At 44.1% G+C, this 18,176-nt stretch overlaps 1 protein-coding gene across 13 annotated transcripts in view; it reads left to right on the top strand.

The window, feature by feature from the left end:
* Nucleotides 1-18,176, top strand: part of LOC144763708 (uncharacterized) — a 2,434,724-nt gene that overhangs the window by 1,115,835 nt on the left and 1,300,713 nt on the right. For all 13 annotated transcript variants that reach the window (XM_078649561.1, XM_078649562.1, XM_078649564.1 and 10 more), the window contains one exon: nt 15,435-15,506. In XM_078649561.1, the coding sequence (XP_078505687.1) occupies nt 15,435-15,506 (72 nt within the window). The remainder of the gene's footprint in view (nt 1-15,434; nt 15,507-18,176) is intronic.

An 18,176-nucleotide genomic window follows, 5' to 3' on the forward strand; every position in this document is an offset into this window, starting at 1 on the left:
AGCACTGTTGCGTGACCGCAATAGATGGACCCTACTGTTCGATTGCAAACGCTGGCATGACCCCATCTATTGACCATACGATTGGGGTAAAGACTAGTAACATATGTGTTAAATGTTGTACATTTGTTTGTCTACCCTGGTATGTGACCCCTCCCTGTTTTTTGTTCTCCTGTTTCCTTACAGGTTTTTTCCAGACTAAGGAAAAATACACCCTTTTACACGAGATCGTAATTTGCGGTCTCCTATTTGGACTAGGGCAGGACGCGCCTTAGCGTGTGCGGACCACCCAGTTCAAAATACCACGGTCCTGACGAAAACCTTTGAATGTATTTAATGATTGAAACATGTAGACCTTTTTAATCAATAGTTTTTGTAAATTTCACATTTCACATAGCACACTTTGCTATTTTTAATGTACAATACTACTTATGACACCAAAGCCTACCTAATTAGGCACAGGTGCCACACCAATTTTAATAAGGGTTCAAGCACTCAAGAATAAATACTTGAAATGAGTAGTGTTGGCCCCTTTTAATACACTTTTTGATAGTTATGCACACATAAAAGAAAAATACTAACCAGCTCCACTGTAGTCAGGTGTCGCAGCACACCCTATAGGCACTTGGCCTATGGGTTAGGACTCCGATGATGAAGCATGTCACCAACTAGGTTGGTGAGTGAGGGGTCTTCTATAAGGATATGCATTATCCGATAACAGGCTGGGGCATATTGTGCTGACTAGAGCACTTTAGCCTAGATCCAGAGAAACATTTTTCTCTGCCTACGAGGGGATACTCCTCTATTGTTTTTGTAATTTGTTCTGGGGACCAGGAGTTCCCACCTCACATAATTTCCCTTACTCTCTCTTTTGTTATTGAGAAGTCAAAGAATGTCTGTGCTTCTTTGACTTCTTTTTGTGTTTCCCTGACTTACCCGAAGATCTCCCCGAGGACTTGGAGTGCGAGGAATATGGGCTCCGCGACTGTTCTTGAGACTTTCCCCTCGAACCTGAATGGGAGTGAAGCAGAGCTGAGTGCTGGGCCTCCAGCAGCTTTTGGGACCCCTCCCACAAAGCCTTTGGGTTCATGGTCCAGAACTCTGAGCATGCCTTTGGTCGTGGTCATGCTCCAGACACCAAAGACACACGAGGTCCTGATCCATCGGGGACATCATCCGGTGACAGGAACCGCAGGGCTTGAAGCCGGGCCTTCTCTGGGACTCCCTCGATGCACCAGAAGTCTACAAATCAAAAAAGACGGCGACAAAAACTCAAAAAAAGTAAGCTAAAAAGTGGCTAGGGTTAGCTCTCTCCAGATCTGTGCTAGGCTGGTGTGAAAAAAGAAAAAAGTGATGGTAGAACGCATGGGCAGCGTCTATGTAGGTCCCGCATCGTCATCCAGACGCCCAAGACGCCGACAATGGACATGGAGCCAACTGACTCCATCTAGCAACACGCAGGGGTACTGCTGAAGAAAAAATCTCGAGATCCAGACTGACGCCTGGGGAGAATTCAAATGGTAAGTAATGTACAACTAGAGTTTCTATCAGATTCTTTGTATAGTTGTTCTTAAAGATTGTTGACATGCATAACTATCTTCTACAGAACATGCACATTCAGAATGGATAATCAGCTTTTTGTGGGCTACATAAGAAAAATGTACGGCAAGGTAGTCTACAAGGGGACAATCCCAAGATGTTTTATCCTGTATATCAGATCCGTTATCCCGTGGCACACAAGGAACCTCCAGAAGGCGATTAGAGCAAAAACATATATATCCGCACTAGTGAGGGCAGTACCCATAGTAGATATTTTCAAAGCGGCGACTTGGTCATCCCTTCAAATTTTTGCAAAACAATGTTGTTTAGATTCTGAAATGAGGAGGGATAGGTAATTTTGCTCGCTCAGTTCTTCAGGATTTTTTGGCATTGGCAGCGATGCACCCATCTCCTGGTGAAGGACTGCTCCGGGAATCTCTTTAAAAGGTGAGGAATCTACAGTCCGATGTATCCTTAAGAAGAAAAAGTTACCGTCAGTAACACTTGTTCTGGTGGATCCGATATCTACCTGCATATTCGTCACCAACCCACCCACCACGACATTGCACCTCTATTCATACCAGTGACCCTTTGGTTATTTTCTTATGTTATCTTCATTTTAAAATGAAATGAAAACTACACCTTGATTATTGAAGTTGCTTTCATCTATTCATCTCGATGACACAGTAAAAAAATTAATGGATGGAAACTGATGTCTTTACGCCATCAGGGGTGCTTTATGTCACCATCGCATGGTGCTGTCTGCCTAGCCGAGGTGCGCCGGCTCCTCTTACTGGCGTGGGAGAGCTATCAAAAAGTTTCTGCATACAGACTGATACTTTGGAAATTTGAAATGTGAGGTATCTGCAGGTAAATATGGAATGCAACAGAAAAAGCGTTACAGAGGGTAACTTGTTCATTCGTTTTAGTGCTCCTGTAGAAAAACTCTTCAATTGCAAGTGGCAAAGCAAGCAGTCAGTTTTTCAAATGTTGCTGTGGAATTCCAAAGTTATGAGGTATGATAGACCCAGTGGTTTCCAGCTGGCTGCGACGCATCAAAGTTGGTCATAATCCTCCGTCCTAGATAGCATGAGTACGATACATGTGTCTGATAACCTGCGCTAATCCTTGGGTACCTTGGCACCGAGCAGTCAGGCTCATCCTCAGGGACAAGTGTAAAGGGCTGGCAAAACACCATGCTCGCAAGACACTGCGTACACCACAAAAAGACTCCACACATTATGTATAAAACACTGGTCTTTGTATTACACATACTTTGAAATCAAAAGGAGATACACATTAAATACACATTTTACAGTTGCATGCATTTTGTCAAACTTTCCCATTAGCAGCTGAACGGCATGAACATATATGCCCTGATTAGGGGTATTTATCTGCACAACATACCCCACTATCGCATACCCCCAACAGTTCCAATGGCCAAGTGATCACAGGTCTTTGATTATGCCTCCTGATCCACCCCCTCAGTCACTTAACTATACCAGCCAATGGTATGCATTGCCCCTGCTGAGGAAGTTGCAGCGTTTGTCCGTACACCAAGAATACCAAAACACTACAATTGGAACCGAATAAGATCTGGACAATCAGAGGGCAGACAAACTGCAATAGTGAAAATGTCATCTACAGACTAACATGTCCCTGTGACCTACACTACGTAGGAATGACGAGCAGGAAGATCAAGCTACGCATCGGAGAGCACAGAAGCACTATTAGATGCAAAAAGACTAATACAAGACTTACTGAACATTTTTTATATGAGGTCACACACCAGATGACCTTCAATGGACAATCATTGAACAAGTCAAACCAGGAGCCAACCTGACCCAACGATTATTCGAAAAAGAACAGAGGTGGGTCTACAGACTCTCCACCCACAAGTCCGGTTTGAACGATAATATCCCGTCGAATAGCGTGATGACCTAAGTGCTGTTCCCATTAGCCATACGAATATTAAATCAAGCAACTATTCTTAACTGCTACACGCATTATCCTCTGATTATTCAGCCAATAGTGCAGAACCAACCCCTGTGTTTAAAAAAAACAAAAACTTTTTCTGTCCTCTGTTCAAAAAACTCCCACTGATATTGAGAGCCCGTATGGTAGGTTAACCCATATCATTACCCTCTCATGTTAAAGAACATCAAGCCAGCACAATCTCCATGGCAATGTAAATAGGCTTCAAACAATCGGCGCTCGGGGAAGGAGTAGACTTCCTACTTTCGTCGAGGATTCCGATTGGCTCTCACCGAACCACGTGCTCAGACCACGTGACGAAGCCACGCCCAACCAGGAAATGTAATCGGTTTACTTTACCGGCATCGCACGGATACTCCGGTCATTCCTCGGGGCACGTCCAGCAGGAACCAAGTAGGTTTTCGGCTTGATGATCAGAAGTTGCAAGTAAGTACATTCGGGCTGACCTGAATGCGGAAACTATTTACCGCACGATCCCGCAGGTTGTACTAAAGTGCCCGACCCGGGCAGCTCATAGCTTACATTTGGCATCTGTTCTTTATCACTTCACAGGAGACAGACTCTTGCCGTCTTGGAAACGCTGGTGCCCATGAAGCGGTAGTGCCGCATCTAAGCGTAAGCTAAAAACAAGTCGCTTTTTGATTCACGACAGCGACATCACGACTGCTCACTAACAAATTTCTGCAGCCGCCCACATCGCAGCACGATAAAGATCACTCTCCCATATTACGGCCCCCTTTTTCACATTATTTTCTCAGACTCCAAAACCGGCTCGACACCTCTTTTTTGGCGTTGGTCCTTTACTGAAAGGCACAGTCCGGCATTAATCACTGTAGCACTGTTGCGTGACCGCAATAGATGGACCCTACTGTTCGATTGCAAACGCTGGCATGACCCCATCTATTGACCATACGATTGGGGTAAAGACTAGTAACATATGTGTTAAATGTTGTACATTTGTTTGTCTACCCTGGTATGTGACCCCTCCCTGTTTTTTGTTCTCCTGTTTCCTTACAGGTTTTTTCCAGACTAAGGAAAAACACACCCTTTTACACGAGATCGTAATTTGCGGTCTCCTATTTGGACTAGGGCAGGACGCGCCTTAGCGTGTGCGGACCACCCAGTTCAAAATACCACGGTCCTGACGAAAACCTTTGAATGTATTTAATGATTGAAACATGTAGACCTTTTTAATCAATAGTTTTTGTAAATTTCACATTTCACATAGCACACTTTGCTATTTTTAATGTACAATACTACTTATGACACCAAAGCCTACCTAATTAGGCACAGGTGCCACACCAATTTTAATAAGGGTTCAAGCACTCAAGAATAAATACTTGAAATGAGTAGTGTTGGCCCCTTTTAATACACTTTTTGATAGTTATGCACACATAAAAGAAAAATACTAACCAGCTCCACTGTAGTCAGGTGTCGCAGCACACCCTATAGGCACTCGGCCTATGGGGTAGGACCCCGATGATGAAGCATGTCACCAACTAGGTTGGTGAGTGAGGGGTCTTCTATAAGGATATGCATTATCCGATAACAGGCTGGGGCATATTGTGCTGACTAGAGCACTTTAGCCTAGATCCAGAGAAACATTTTTCTCTGCCTACGAGGGGATACTCCTCTATTGTTTTTGTAATTTGTTCTGGGGACCAGGAGTTCCCACCTCACATAATTTCCCTTACTCTCTCTTTTGTTATTGAGAAGTCAAAGAATGTCTGTGCTTCTTTGACTTCTTTTTGTGTTTCCCTGACTTACCCGAAGATCTCCCCGAGGACTTGGAGTGCGAGGAATATGGGCTCCGCGACTGTTCTTGAGACCTTCCCCTCGAACCTGAATGGGAGTGAAGCAGAGCTGAGTGCTGGGCCTCCAGCAGCTTTTGGGACCCCTCCCACAAAGCCTTTGGGTTCATGGTCCAGAACTCTGAGCATGCCTTTGGTCGTGGTCATGCTCCAGACACCAAAGACACACGAGGTCCTGATCCATCGGGGACATCATCCGGTGACAGGAACCGCAGGGCTTGAAGCCGGGCCTTCTCTGGGACTCCCTCGATGCACCAGAAGTCTACAAATCAAAAAATACGGCGACAAAAACTCAAAAAAAGTAAGCTAAAAAGTGGCTAGGGTTAGCTCTCTCCAGATCTGTGCTAGGTTGGTGTGAAAAAAGAAAAAAGTGATGGTAGAACGCATGGGCAGCGTCTATGTAGGTCCCGCATCGTCATCCAGACGCCCAAGACGCCGACAATGGACATGGAGCCAACTGACTCCATCTAGCAACACGCAGGGGTACTGCTGAAGAAAAAATCTCGAGATCCAGACTGACGCCTGGGGAGAATTCAAATGGTAAGTAATGTACAACTAGAGTTTCTATCAGATTCTTTGTATAGTTGTTCTTAAAGATTGTTGACATGCATAACTATCTTCTACAGAACATGCACATTCAGAATGGATAATCAGCTTTTTGTGGGCTACATAAGAAAAATGTACGGCAAGGTAGTCTACAAGGGGACAATCCCAAGATGTTTTATCCTGTATATCAGATCCGTTATCCCGTGGCACACAAGGAACCTCCAGAAGGCGATTAGAGCAAAAACATATATATCCGCACTAGTGAGGGCAGTACCCATAGTAGATATTTTCAAAGCGGCGACTTGGTCATCCCTTCAAATTTTTGCAAAACAATGTTGTTTAGATTCTGAAATGAGGAGGGATAGGTAATTTTGCTCGCTCAGTTCTTCAGGATTTTTTGGCATTGGCAGCGATGCACCCATCTCCTGGTGAAGGACTGCTCCGGGAATCTCTTTAAAAGGTGAGGAATCTACAGTCCGATGTATCCTTAAGAAGAAAAAGTTACCGTCAGTAACACTTGTTCTGGTGGATCCGATATCTACCTGCATATTCGTCACCAACCCACCCACCACGACATTGCACCTCTATTCATACCAGTGACCCTTTGGTTATTTTCTTATGTTATCTTCATTTTAAAATGAAATGAAAACTACACCTTGATTATTGAAGTTGCTTTCATCTATTCATCTCGATGACACAGTAAAAAAATTAATGGATGGAAACTGATGTCTTTACGCCATCAGGGGTGCTTTATGTCACCATCGCATGGTGCTGTCTGCCTAGCCGAGGTGCGCCGGCTCCTCTTACTGGCGTGGGAGAGCTATCAAAAAGTTTCTGCATACAGACTGATACTTTGGAAATTTGAAATGTGAGGTATCTGCAGGTAAATATGGAATGCAACAGAAAAAGCGTTACAGAGGGTAACTTGTTCATTCGTTTTAGTGCTCCTGTAGAAAAACTCTTCAATTGCAAGTGGCAAAGCAAGCAGTCAGTTTTTCAAATGTTGCTGTGGAATTCCAAAGTTATGAGGTATGATAGACCCAGTGGTTTCCAGCTGGCTGCGACGCATCAAAGTTGGTCATAATCCTCCGTCCTAGATAGCATGAGTACGATACATGTGTCTGATAACCTGCGCTAATCCTTGGGTACCTTGGCACCGAGCAGTCAGGCTCATCCTCAGGGACAAGTGTAAAGGGCTGGCAAAACACCATGCTCGCAAGACACTGCGTACACCACAAAAAGACTCCACACATTATGTATAAAACACTGGTCTTTGTATTACACATACTTTGAAATCAAAAGGAGATACACATTAAATACACATTTTACAGTTGCATGCATTTTGTCAAACTTTCCCATTAGCAGCTGAACGGCATGAACATATATGCCCTGATTAGGGGTATTTATCTGCACAACATACCCCACTATCGCATACCCCCAACAGTTGCAATGGCCAAGTGATCACAGGTCTTTGATTATGCCTCCTGATCCACCCCCTCAGTCACTTAACTATACCAGCCAATGGTATGCATTGCCCCTGCTGAGGAAGTTGCAGCGTTTGTCCGTACACCAAGAATACCAAAACACTACAATTGGAACCGAATAAGATCTGGACAATCAGAGGGCAGACAAACTGCAATAGTGAAAATGTCATCTACAGACTAACATGTCCCTGTGACCTACACTACGTAGGAATGACGAGCAGGAAGATCAAGCTACGCATCGGAGAGCACAGAAGCACTATTAGATGCAAAAAGACTAATACAAGACTTACTGAACATTTTTTATATGAGGTCACACACCAGATGACCTTCAATGGACAATCATTGAACAAGTCAAACCAGGAGCCAACCTGACCCAACGATTATTCGAAAAAGAACAGAGGTGGGTCTACAGACTCTCCACCCACAAGTCCGGTTTGAACGATAATATCCCGTGGAATAGCGTGATGACCTAAGTGCTGTTCCCATTAGCCATACGAATATTAAATCAAGCAACTATTCTTAACTGCTACACGCATTATCCTCTGATTATTCAGCCAATAGTGCAGAACCAACCCCTGTGTTTAAAAAAAACAAAAACTTTTTCTGTCCTCTGTTCAAAAAACTCCCACTGATATTGAGAGCCCGTATGGTAGGTTAACCCATATCATTACCCTCTCATGTTAAAGAACATCAAGCCAGCACAATCTCCATGGCAATGTAAATAGGCTTCAAACAATCGGCGCTCGGGGAAGGAGTAGACTTCCTACTTTCGTCGAGGATTCCGATTGGCTCTCACCGAACCACGTGCTCAGACCACGTGACGAAGCCACGCCCAACCAGGAAATGTAATCGGTTTACTTTACCGGCATCGCACGGATACTCCGGTCATTCCTCGGGGCACGTCCAGCAGGAACCAAGTAGGTTTTCGGCTTGATGATCAGAAGTTGCAAGTAAGTACATTCGGGCTGACCTGAATGCGGAAACTATTTACCGCACGATCCCGCAGGTTGTACTAAAGTGCCCGACCCGGGCAGCTCATAGCTTACATTTGGCATCTGTTCTTTATCACTTCACAGGAGACAGACTCTTGCCGTCTTGGAAACGCTGGTGCCCATGAAGCGGTAGTGCCGCATCTAAGCGTAAGCTAAAAACAAGTCGCTTTTTGATTCACGACAGCGACATCACGACTGCTCACTAACAAATTTCTGCAGCCGCCCACATCGCAGCACGATAAAGATCACTCTCCCATATTACGGCCCCCTTTTTCACATTATTTTCTCAGACTCCAAAACCGGCTCGACACCTCTTTTTTGGCGTTGGTCCTTTACTGAAAGGCACAGTCCGGCATTAATCACTGTAGCACTGTTGCGTGACCGCAATAGATGGACCCTACTGTTCGATTGCAAACGCTGGCATGACCCCATCTATTGACCATACGATTGGGGTAAAGACTAGTAACATATGTGTTAAATGTTGTACATTTGTTTGTCTACCCTGGTATGTGACCCCTCCCTGTTTTTTGTTCTCCTGTTTCCTTACAGGTTTTTTCCAGACTAAGGAAAAACACACCCTTTTACACGAGATCGTAATTTGCGGTCTCCTATTTGGACTAGGGCAGGACGCGCCTTAGCGTGTGCGGACCACCCAGTTCAAAATACCACGGTCCTGACGAAAACCTTTGAATGTATTTAATGATTGAAACATGTAGACCTTTTTAATCAATAGTTTTTGTAAATTTCACATTTCACATAGCACACTTTGCTATTTTTAATGTACAATACTACTTATGACACCAAAGCCTACCTAATTAGGCACAGGTGCCACACCAATTTTAATAAGGGTTCAAGCACTCAAGAATAAATACTTGAAATGAGTAGTGTTGGCCCCTTTTAATACACTTTTTGATAGTTATGCACACATAAAAGAAAAATACTAACCAGCTCCACTGTAGGCAGGTGTCGCAGCACACCCTATAGGCACTCGGCCTATGGGGTAGGACCCCGATGATGAAGCATGTCACCAACTAGGTTGGTGAGTGAGGGGTCTTCTATAAGGATATGCATTATCCGATAACAGGCTGGGGCATATTGTGCTGACTAGAGCACTTTAGCCTAGATCCAGAGAAACATTTTTCTCTGCCTACGAGGGGATACTCCTCTATTGTTTTTGTAATTTGTTCTGGGGACCAGGAGTTCCCACCTCACATAATTTCCCTTACTCTCTCTTTTGTTATTGAGAAGTCAAAGAATGTCTGTGCTTCTTTGACTTCTTTTTGTGTTTCCCTGACTTACCCGAAGATCTCCCCGAGGACTTGGAGTGCGAGGAATATGGGCTCCGCGACTGTTCTTGAGACCTTCCCCTCGAACCTGAATGGGAGTGAAGCAGAGCTGAGTGCTGGGCCTCCAGCAGCTTTTGGGACCCCTCCCACAAAGCCTTTGGGTTCATGGTCCAGAACTCTGAGCATGCCTTTGGTCGTGGTCATGCTCCAGACACCAAAGACACACGAGGTCCTGATCCATCGGGGACATCATCCGGTGACAGGAACCGCAGGGCTTGAAGCCGGGCCTTCTCTGGGACTCCCTCGATGCACCAGAAGTCTACAAATCAAAAAATACGGCGACAAAAACTCAAAAAAAGTAAGCTAAAAAGTGGCTAGGGTTAGCTCTCTCCAGATCTGTGCTAGGTTGGTGTGAAAAAAGAAAAAAGTGATGGTAGAACGCATGGGCAGCGTCTATGTAGGTCCCGCATCGTCATCCAGACGCCCAAGACGCCGACAATGGACATGGAGCCAACTGACTCCATCTAGCAACACGCAGGGGTACTGCTGAAGAAAAAATCTCGAGATCCAGACTGACGCCTGGGGAGAATTCAAATGGTAAGTAATGTACAACTAGAGTTTCTATCAGATTCTTTGTATAGTTGTTCTTAAAGATTGTTGACATGCATAACTATCTTCTACAGAACATGCACATTCAGAATGGATAATCAGCTTTTTGTGGGCTACATAAGAAAAATGTACGGCAAGGTAGTCTACAAGGGGACAATCCCAAGATGTTTTATCCTGTATATCAGATCCGTTATCCCGTGGCACACAAGGAACCTCCAGAAGGCGATTAGAGCAAAAACATATATATCCGCACTAGTGAGGGCAGTACCCATAGTAGATATTTTCAAAGCGGCGACTTGGTCATCCCTTCAAATTTTTGCAAAACAATGTTGTTTAGATTCTGAAATGAGGAGGGATAGGTAATTTTGCTCGCTCAGTTCTTCAGGATTTTTTGGCATTGGCAGCGATGCACCCATCTCCTGGTGAAGGACTGCTCCGGGAATCTCTTTAAAAGGTGAGGAATCTACAGTCCGATGTATCCTTAAGAAGAAAAAGTTACCGTCAGTAACACTTGTTCTGGTGGATCCGATATCTACCTGCATATTCGTCACCAACCCACCCACCACGACATTGCACCTCTATTCATACCAGTGACCCTTTGGTTATTTTCTTATGTTATCTTCATTTTAAAATGAAATGAAAACTACACCTTGATTATTGAAGTTGCTTTCATCTATTCATCTCGATGACACAGTAAAAAAATTAATGGATGGAAACTGATGTCTTTACGCCATCAGGGGTGCTTTATGTCACCATCGCATGGTGCTGTCTGCCTAGCCGAGGTGCGCCGGCTCCTCTTACTGGCGTGGGAGAGCTATCAAAAAGTTTCTGCATACAGACTGATACTTTGGAAATTTGAAATGTGAGGTATCTGCAGGTAAATATGGAATGCAACAGAAAAAGCGTTACAGAGGGTAACTTGTTCATTCGTTTTAGTGCTCCTGTAGAAAAACTCTTCAATTGCAAGTGGCAAAGCAAGCAGTCAGTTTTTCAAATGTTGCTGTGGAATTCCAAAGTTATGAGGTATGATAGACCCAGTGGTTTCCAGCTGGCTGCGACGCATCAAAGTTGGTCATAATCCTCCGTCCTAGATAGCATGAGTACGATACATGTGTCTGATAACCTGCGCTAATCCTTGGGTACCTTGGCACCGAGCAGTCAGGCTCATCCTCAGGGACAAGTGTAAAGGGCTGGCAAAACACCATGCTCGCAAGACACTGCGTACACCACAAAAAGACTCCACACATTATGTATAAAACACTGGTCTTTGTATTACACATACTTTGAAATCAAAAGGAGATACACATTAAATACACATTTTACAGTTGCATGCATTTTGTCAAACTTTCCCATTAGCAGCTGAACGGCATGAACATATATGCCCTGATTAGGGGTATTTATCTGCACAACATACCCCACTATCGCATACCCCCAACAGTTGCAATGGCCAAGTGATCACAGGTCTTTGATTATGCCTCCTGATCCACCCCCTCAGTCACTTAACTATACCAGCCAATGGTATGCATTGCCCCTGCTGAGGCTACATTGATTAGATTGTCAGAACCGCCTAAAACTGAAAGAAACAGTCACTTACGTTCGTCCATCCGGATTAGACCTCCCGGCGCCCCCCTCGGGCCCCATCACAATGTTTTCCACAACAAAGTGTCTTGTGGTGTGGAGAATGTGCCAGCGACCTTGAACGGAGGTTGCGATGTCAGGCACAGTCGTCTACCCGATCTGGAAGTCAAAGCATTCTCAGCTCAGGTCCTCGAAACATCCAGAGGACACCATACACTCCGGAATGCAAGCTAGCACAGGTCCCCTTGTTGCAAACATATGTCCCTTGAACTCTGCAAGGTTCCCCTCACTCCTGAAACTCCTCACATCCTGGCACCTCAGGTGGGCTTCTAATCTATATGAACACACAATTCTGCACAATGTGAGGGCAGTGTAGGTCAAGGCGGTCCTTTTCCCAACCAACGATCACTTCCACCTGTTTCCACCACACCATGCACGGTCCTTTTGATCTGGAATCTCATGGACCGGAGGACAGCCAACTGGCTCTTGGAGAGTACTTAGGGACCCGGGCCACGACTGTTAGCACTTAGCTGCAGGCCAGCAAGGTCCAGGCAAAATCCACCAAGTAATAGTCCCCTTCCTGGAGCACTACAAACTCCAGGCCACCACAAGTCTTTTGATAATCCAGTTGCAGTCCCTCCTGCCTTAATGATTTCTCTTGCCATTGTCCCTAAGTCGAACCAGCGTAATATGGGTCCAAATGTAAAAGCGTCTTTAATTTCTAAGACCGGAGCCCCAGTAGTTATACCCACAATGCCTTTGAAAATACCATCAGTTCAAAAGTCCACTTTTGAAATGCACAGGCCGTCTCCAGATTTTGTCCTGTATGCCATCCTACCCCTGGAGGGTTGATCACTATCTTTAGTGGGCCCAAGACCCTGACCCCTGGAATGCAGGTCTCAATTCCAGCCCCACGTAACCGTCCCAGAAAGACCCCTCAGAGCCAGAGGTCTACATTTTCCCTTGAGCCCCTAGTTTATCGCTTTCTATCAAGAATGCACAGATGTAGCTGTCCCCCCCAGCACCCAGATGTGAATTGGAGACAGGCACACAGAGCCTCAAGTATCAAAATGCCCACTTTCCCAAAGTGATGTTACCATAAGATCCACTTGTGCTACCAGAGAGGATTCAAACTCACGATATCAAACACTATACTGCTACTATTCTGCATGAAGGAAATACTGCTCAACAGCCTTTCTCTACATTCCCCCATGCTAATCCACTTGGACAGGCAGGCCCCATCCTAATGTACACACCATCCAGTGCCATTCACCACCTTTGAATGTAACCCACATGTGCACCTGCCCTACCTCTTCCTAACACTGCACCCTGGCACCCGGGAGAACTCCAATATAGCAAGAGCCATGCAGAAATGTGGCATGTAGCCCTTCAGATGCCAAGCTGAGTAACAGTAACCTGCTCCCACAAGCCCCACCAGGGCAAACCTGTGGCAGAATCGATGAGCTACGTCCGTGGATAGTGCAACCAGTGCTGCAGGACCACGAGGAGCATTCGAGGTACATGCCCTGAGCACATGTCTTGTTCCTAGATAAGGGACTTACAGCTAACTCGAATCAGCTAATGATGTATACACCAATCACTGGTATGTTTAAGCCAAGCACAGCTCTTTGGCACTGAATGCCAGTGTTAAACGTACTCAAAGTCCTGACTGAGCAAAACAAGGTCCAAACTTGAGATCCGCAGCCAAAAAGGTCATGGAAGACACGCCAAAAGATGCCAGGTCCCCGCTGCAGAGAGTGATGAGAACTAGTTCTCATCACTAAGGCAGAACAATCTGGAAAGACCATCCGGATTGGTGTGCCTGGTTTCAGGCCGGTGCTCCATCGTGAAATTAATTTAGTAGGGAGATGGACCACCTCAATAGTTTTGGATTCCCACCCCTCATCTGCATTAACCATTGGAGGGGCCTGTGGTCTGTTTGAATCTGGAAGTGAGTCCCAAACATTTAGGGCCAAACATTCAGGGCCTCACCTTCTTCAGTACCCATACCACAACAAAGGCTTCCCTTTCAATGGCACTGCACCTCTGTTTCCTGGGTAGTAGCCCCTGAACAAGGAAGGCTACTGGTTAATCCAGGCCCTCCTCATTTAGCTGTGAAAGCACAGCCGCCACACCGTGCTCAGTGGCATTGGTTGGCACCACAACTCCTGGGAGAAATCAGGCCCCTTGAGCACGGGGACCATGTACATGGCCTCCTTCAGGGTATCGAAAGCTGTCTGGCATGCCTCTGCCCATTTCACCAGATGCGACTTCTTCTTCAAACTCAGTTCCGTGAAGGGGGCAACAGTATCCGGTGGGGCCTAAAAAGGCTCTCCGCAAGCCAGAATGGCCCAATCTTTGGTGGTAGCAGCGCCACCTTGCAGCCCCTTACTTTGTGTCTCAAGTAAACCAAAGGCGCCTGCCCTGCCTCTCTGGTACTTACTTTACTGGCCTTAATGGTGAGTCTGGCTTTTCTTTTGAATTTGCCACTTTCAAAAAACAATCAAGCAAAACTATGCCAATGGTTATGAAGAATATTATTTGATGGTGATTGAAATCAACTGAGGCTCAATCTTTGCTATTGTCATTATATATGAAGGTATATTATGATTGGACTAGACTAAGAATTGTAACTGTTATTTTATCTATCTTTTGTAATATTGATTAGAGATAGAAAATTGTTCTCTTGATGAGATTTAAAAATGATAAAGAACATGTCCATTTAGAAAATTGTTAGTTATCTCGCCATGTTTTCAAACTACCAGCTCAATGCCATACACAATGCTATTACATTTACTGTTCTTCACAACAAACTGCATTTTTCAGTGGGTTGATTGAAATCCCACTCTTGAGGGTTAGAGTTCTTAATCAACCACAGCTAAAAGTAATTTCGAGCATTGGTGCTTCTTTCATGGCCAATTCACAAACCATACATCAGTAATGTCTCACTTTTGACTTAGGTGCATGACTAAGACACACAATTTTCTTTTTTAATTAAATGCTCACTTCTGACATCTTTAATGATCTGTAGGTCATGAGTATGAATTCCGGCAAGTCCAACTCAGTCTACCATTATTCCAAGATCTGTAAATTGTGTACCATTATTAACAGGCCTTAGAAATGACAGATGTATGCTAAATTGAAAAAAAAAATCGCTCATTGAATAAAGGTCTGTGAAGCAAGCCCATAGTGATTTACTTCTGAGTGAATCAGTAATTCAAATTAATTAAGCTCATTTTAACAGCAAATATTGCATTGTTTTCTACTCATTCGACCATTCTTTTTGTGCTATATGCTTTTGTGCTGCTTTGTCTTGGACACTGACATAATCAAGAAATTGTCTATTGATTGGCATTAATAGACACCCATGCCCTTTTAGGGAGTCCTGGTTATATCAGCTAGGTATGTTTGAAAGGATCTTCCTTGGCAAGAAGACACCCTTTATGGACGACTAGGGTTGTTGTTCTATCGAGAGGCCTTTACCGTTTAAACAAGGATAGAAACAGTGTAACAATGACTTTTTTAAACAACAAATACATAAATTTTATTGTGTATATGTGCGTCATATATTCTTAACCATTCACCTTTTTATTGTAGCAAAGACAACCAAGGCCGAGGATGGAAAGGAACCGCCAGACAAAAAAAAGAAATCCAGAAAAATAGCTAGACGTAAGTGCACATTCAAGGGCAGATACTTCAATGAATTACATTGGTGGGGTTGTGCCTGTTTTTAATGTTGTTTGTTAGATTAATTCAAATGTTTCACTGTTCTTTTTTGCACATTTAGAAAGATTCGGGGTTTGAGGCTGTTAAACTTTGGAAGCTGGGAAAAGCAGAAAGAGACAATTGTAAAAAAAAAATAACAAATAAATAGCAAACCTCATGCACATAATATAGTGGATTACTTTGGGCAGCAAGGGCCAGAGACTTAGCGGATGCAACTGTGTCTTGGGTTGTAATTTCTACTGTTGTATTAGCAAAAGCACTTTTCACAATTGTTAGCTTATTTGATGTCTGAAGAATCCTGTTGGGTAATATTAATAGAAATTGGTTGTAATTTCTACTGTTGTGTTAGCAAAAGCACTTTTCACAATTGTTAGCCTATTTGATGTCTGAAGAATCCTTTTGGGTAATATTAATAGAAATTGGCAGATTATGACTAGAAGTGGCGTCTCACTGCTTCGCAGAGAAGAAAGGCCTCGTTTTTAAAAGTTAGTCTTGCAAGCACAAACAGCCTGATTTACGAGGGCAAATCCACTTTTCAAATTCATGAAACTTTGTATTCGTAAATGGATTTACTCACACAGAGGTTTCCAAGTGAGTAAAAAATCTACTTCTGTGGTTAGTCACATGTTATCAGATACATGAAGTAGAATGGTTCAGCTGGAGCTTGGAATTCAGAAAGTAAAAAAAAAAAATGTAAGTGCCAATCCAAAACGGGTTTTAGTTGTTTTTCTGAAGGAACATTCTTCTCTGCATGTAGCATAACTGAAATTGTGACTCCTGCCGTGGAACGGAAGGTCAGATACACTAAGCCAGTTGACCCAGCTGAAGCTCTGGAGCTTTTGAGGCTTTTCGGTAAAAAAATGTCAAATTCCCATCACAGAAGGGACTTCGTCATTTTTTTCAGGGGTGTGGAGATCGGCTCGTAGGACAATCTTGATTCCATCAGTTAGATACTTTTCTCGCCAAGTCCCCTTGAAGTCTGCAGCAAACGTTTTTCAAACGTATCCGAACGTTTTCGTGCCTAAACATCCACAGGAGTACTCTTTTAAGGTCCTCAGGGCCTCCGGGAGCACCTAGAGATTCCCAGGATTCCAGGTAGAGGCTACCAGAAAAGGCCAGTCGAAGTTCCAGTTGGCACTGGTCATTTGGGAATTTCCAAAAAATGCCTCTTGCAACATGTAGTATCACTGTTGGAAGTCAGTTAACTGTCTCTTGGAGTCTGCTTCTTCGTCCTGAGTACTAGGCGATTCAGGCCCAGTCCTTCAGAGCTCCTCTCAGTTACAGACAGCAGGTCCAGTCCTCTTCTGATCTTCAGCCGGGCTAGAATGTGTTCTGAGAAGGTGTGTTGGGGTTCCTTAATTATGCCCGGCACTAGCTACAATGTCGCGTTGATTGGGAGATCTCTAACCAGTGGGGTAAAAGTTCCTGACGGCAATCCTGCCCACTTTGTTTTACTGGAAACAGGCCCAAAATGCCAAGATGGCTACAGTCTTCAGTCATGCTATACTTGGTCTATGAAGGCTGGAGGTGTGTAGGGAGAGAGGACTATGAAAACCACCAGTGTCCATCCACAGCGAATACTAAAATCCTGTTTGAAGCCCACCCTGTATCCTCATCAAACCAGGACCAAGAGGTCTGCTAAGACTAAACTTGGGTCCTTCAGCATAAGGTAAGGAATGCACAAGAGTTATCCTAGCATCCTGTTTACAGGATGGCCAGTCCTGACCCTTCTACTGAGCTCAAAGGAATCATCTTTGCTCAGTCTGCTCGACCTATCTCTAAGTTACCTATTGTGTAGCTCCTGGGAGGAATCCCCCATCTCATTCAGACCAAATACAGTCTGAGAGTCGCTGGAGAGATAATGCAAATTAGCCTTCAGGAACTTCAGGCAGGGAAAAGGTAACTTGTAAAAGTTAACTTTTCCTAAACAATTAACAAAAACGCAACTTCACAATTGTATTGGATTTTTATCAATTTAAAATATTTATTTATTTTTCTCTCTGGTCCCATTTTTGAGTTATAGTATTAGTTTTTTAATGTGCACTCTGATTTTCTACATGGGACAACCAGGCCTTTCACAGTGAAAAATGCGCTTAGGACCTTATGAATGTAGCAACATGGTAACATTCATTTTCTACATGTTCTACTTTTAAATACCATGCATCCTACCTTGCAGGCTAAGAACGATTTACTAAATCAAAGACAGTTATTTTAACCTGTCTCACTGTAGCGTTTACAGTTCAGCATTCAGGCCACAATGGAAGGCCTGTAACCTCACAGTTAACTGTTTTATATTTTCATAGTATCTGGCATTTTGGGAAAGAGGAAAGCAACTCGCTGTACAAAGGCCATTGGAGTAATCTCTAAGGAAATTGCATTAACTTAGCGTAAACTTTCGATCAGCAAAAGGTCTGGTGACAATAATCAGGGCACCATTACAGAGAAAGATGGAACGTGCCCCCTGTTGAATACCAACAATACGTCTGTAAGGATCCCAGAGCTCGAGTTCAGAGAAGAACATCAAGTTTCCCCTGTTTTGAAATCCCCAATTGCTCCTGTGCCTAAAAGGAAAAGAAGGAAGACACAGGCGCAGGCTTTTCTATCAACTGCAAA

This window comes from Lissotriton helveticus, chromosome 6 (genome assembly GCF_964261635.1).
Source record: "Lissotriton helveticus chromosome 6, aLisHel1.1, whole genome shotgun sequence".
Taxonomy (NCBI): Eukaryota; Metazoa; Chordata; class Amphibia; order Caudata; family Salamandridae; genus Lissotriton; species Lissotriton helveticus.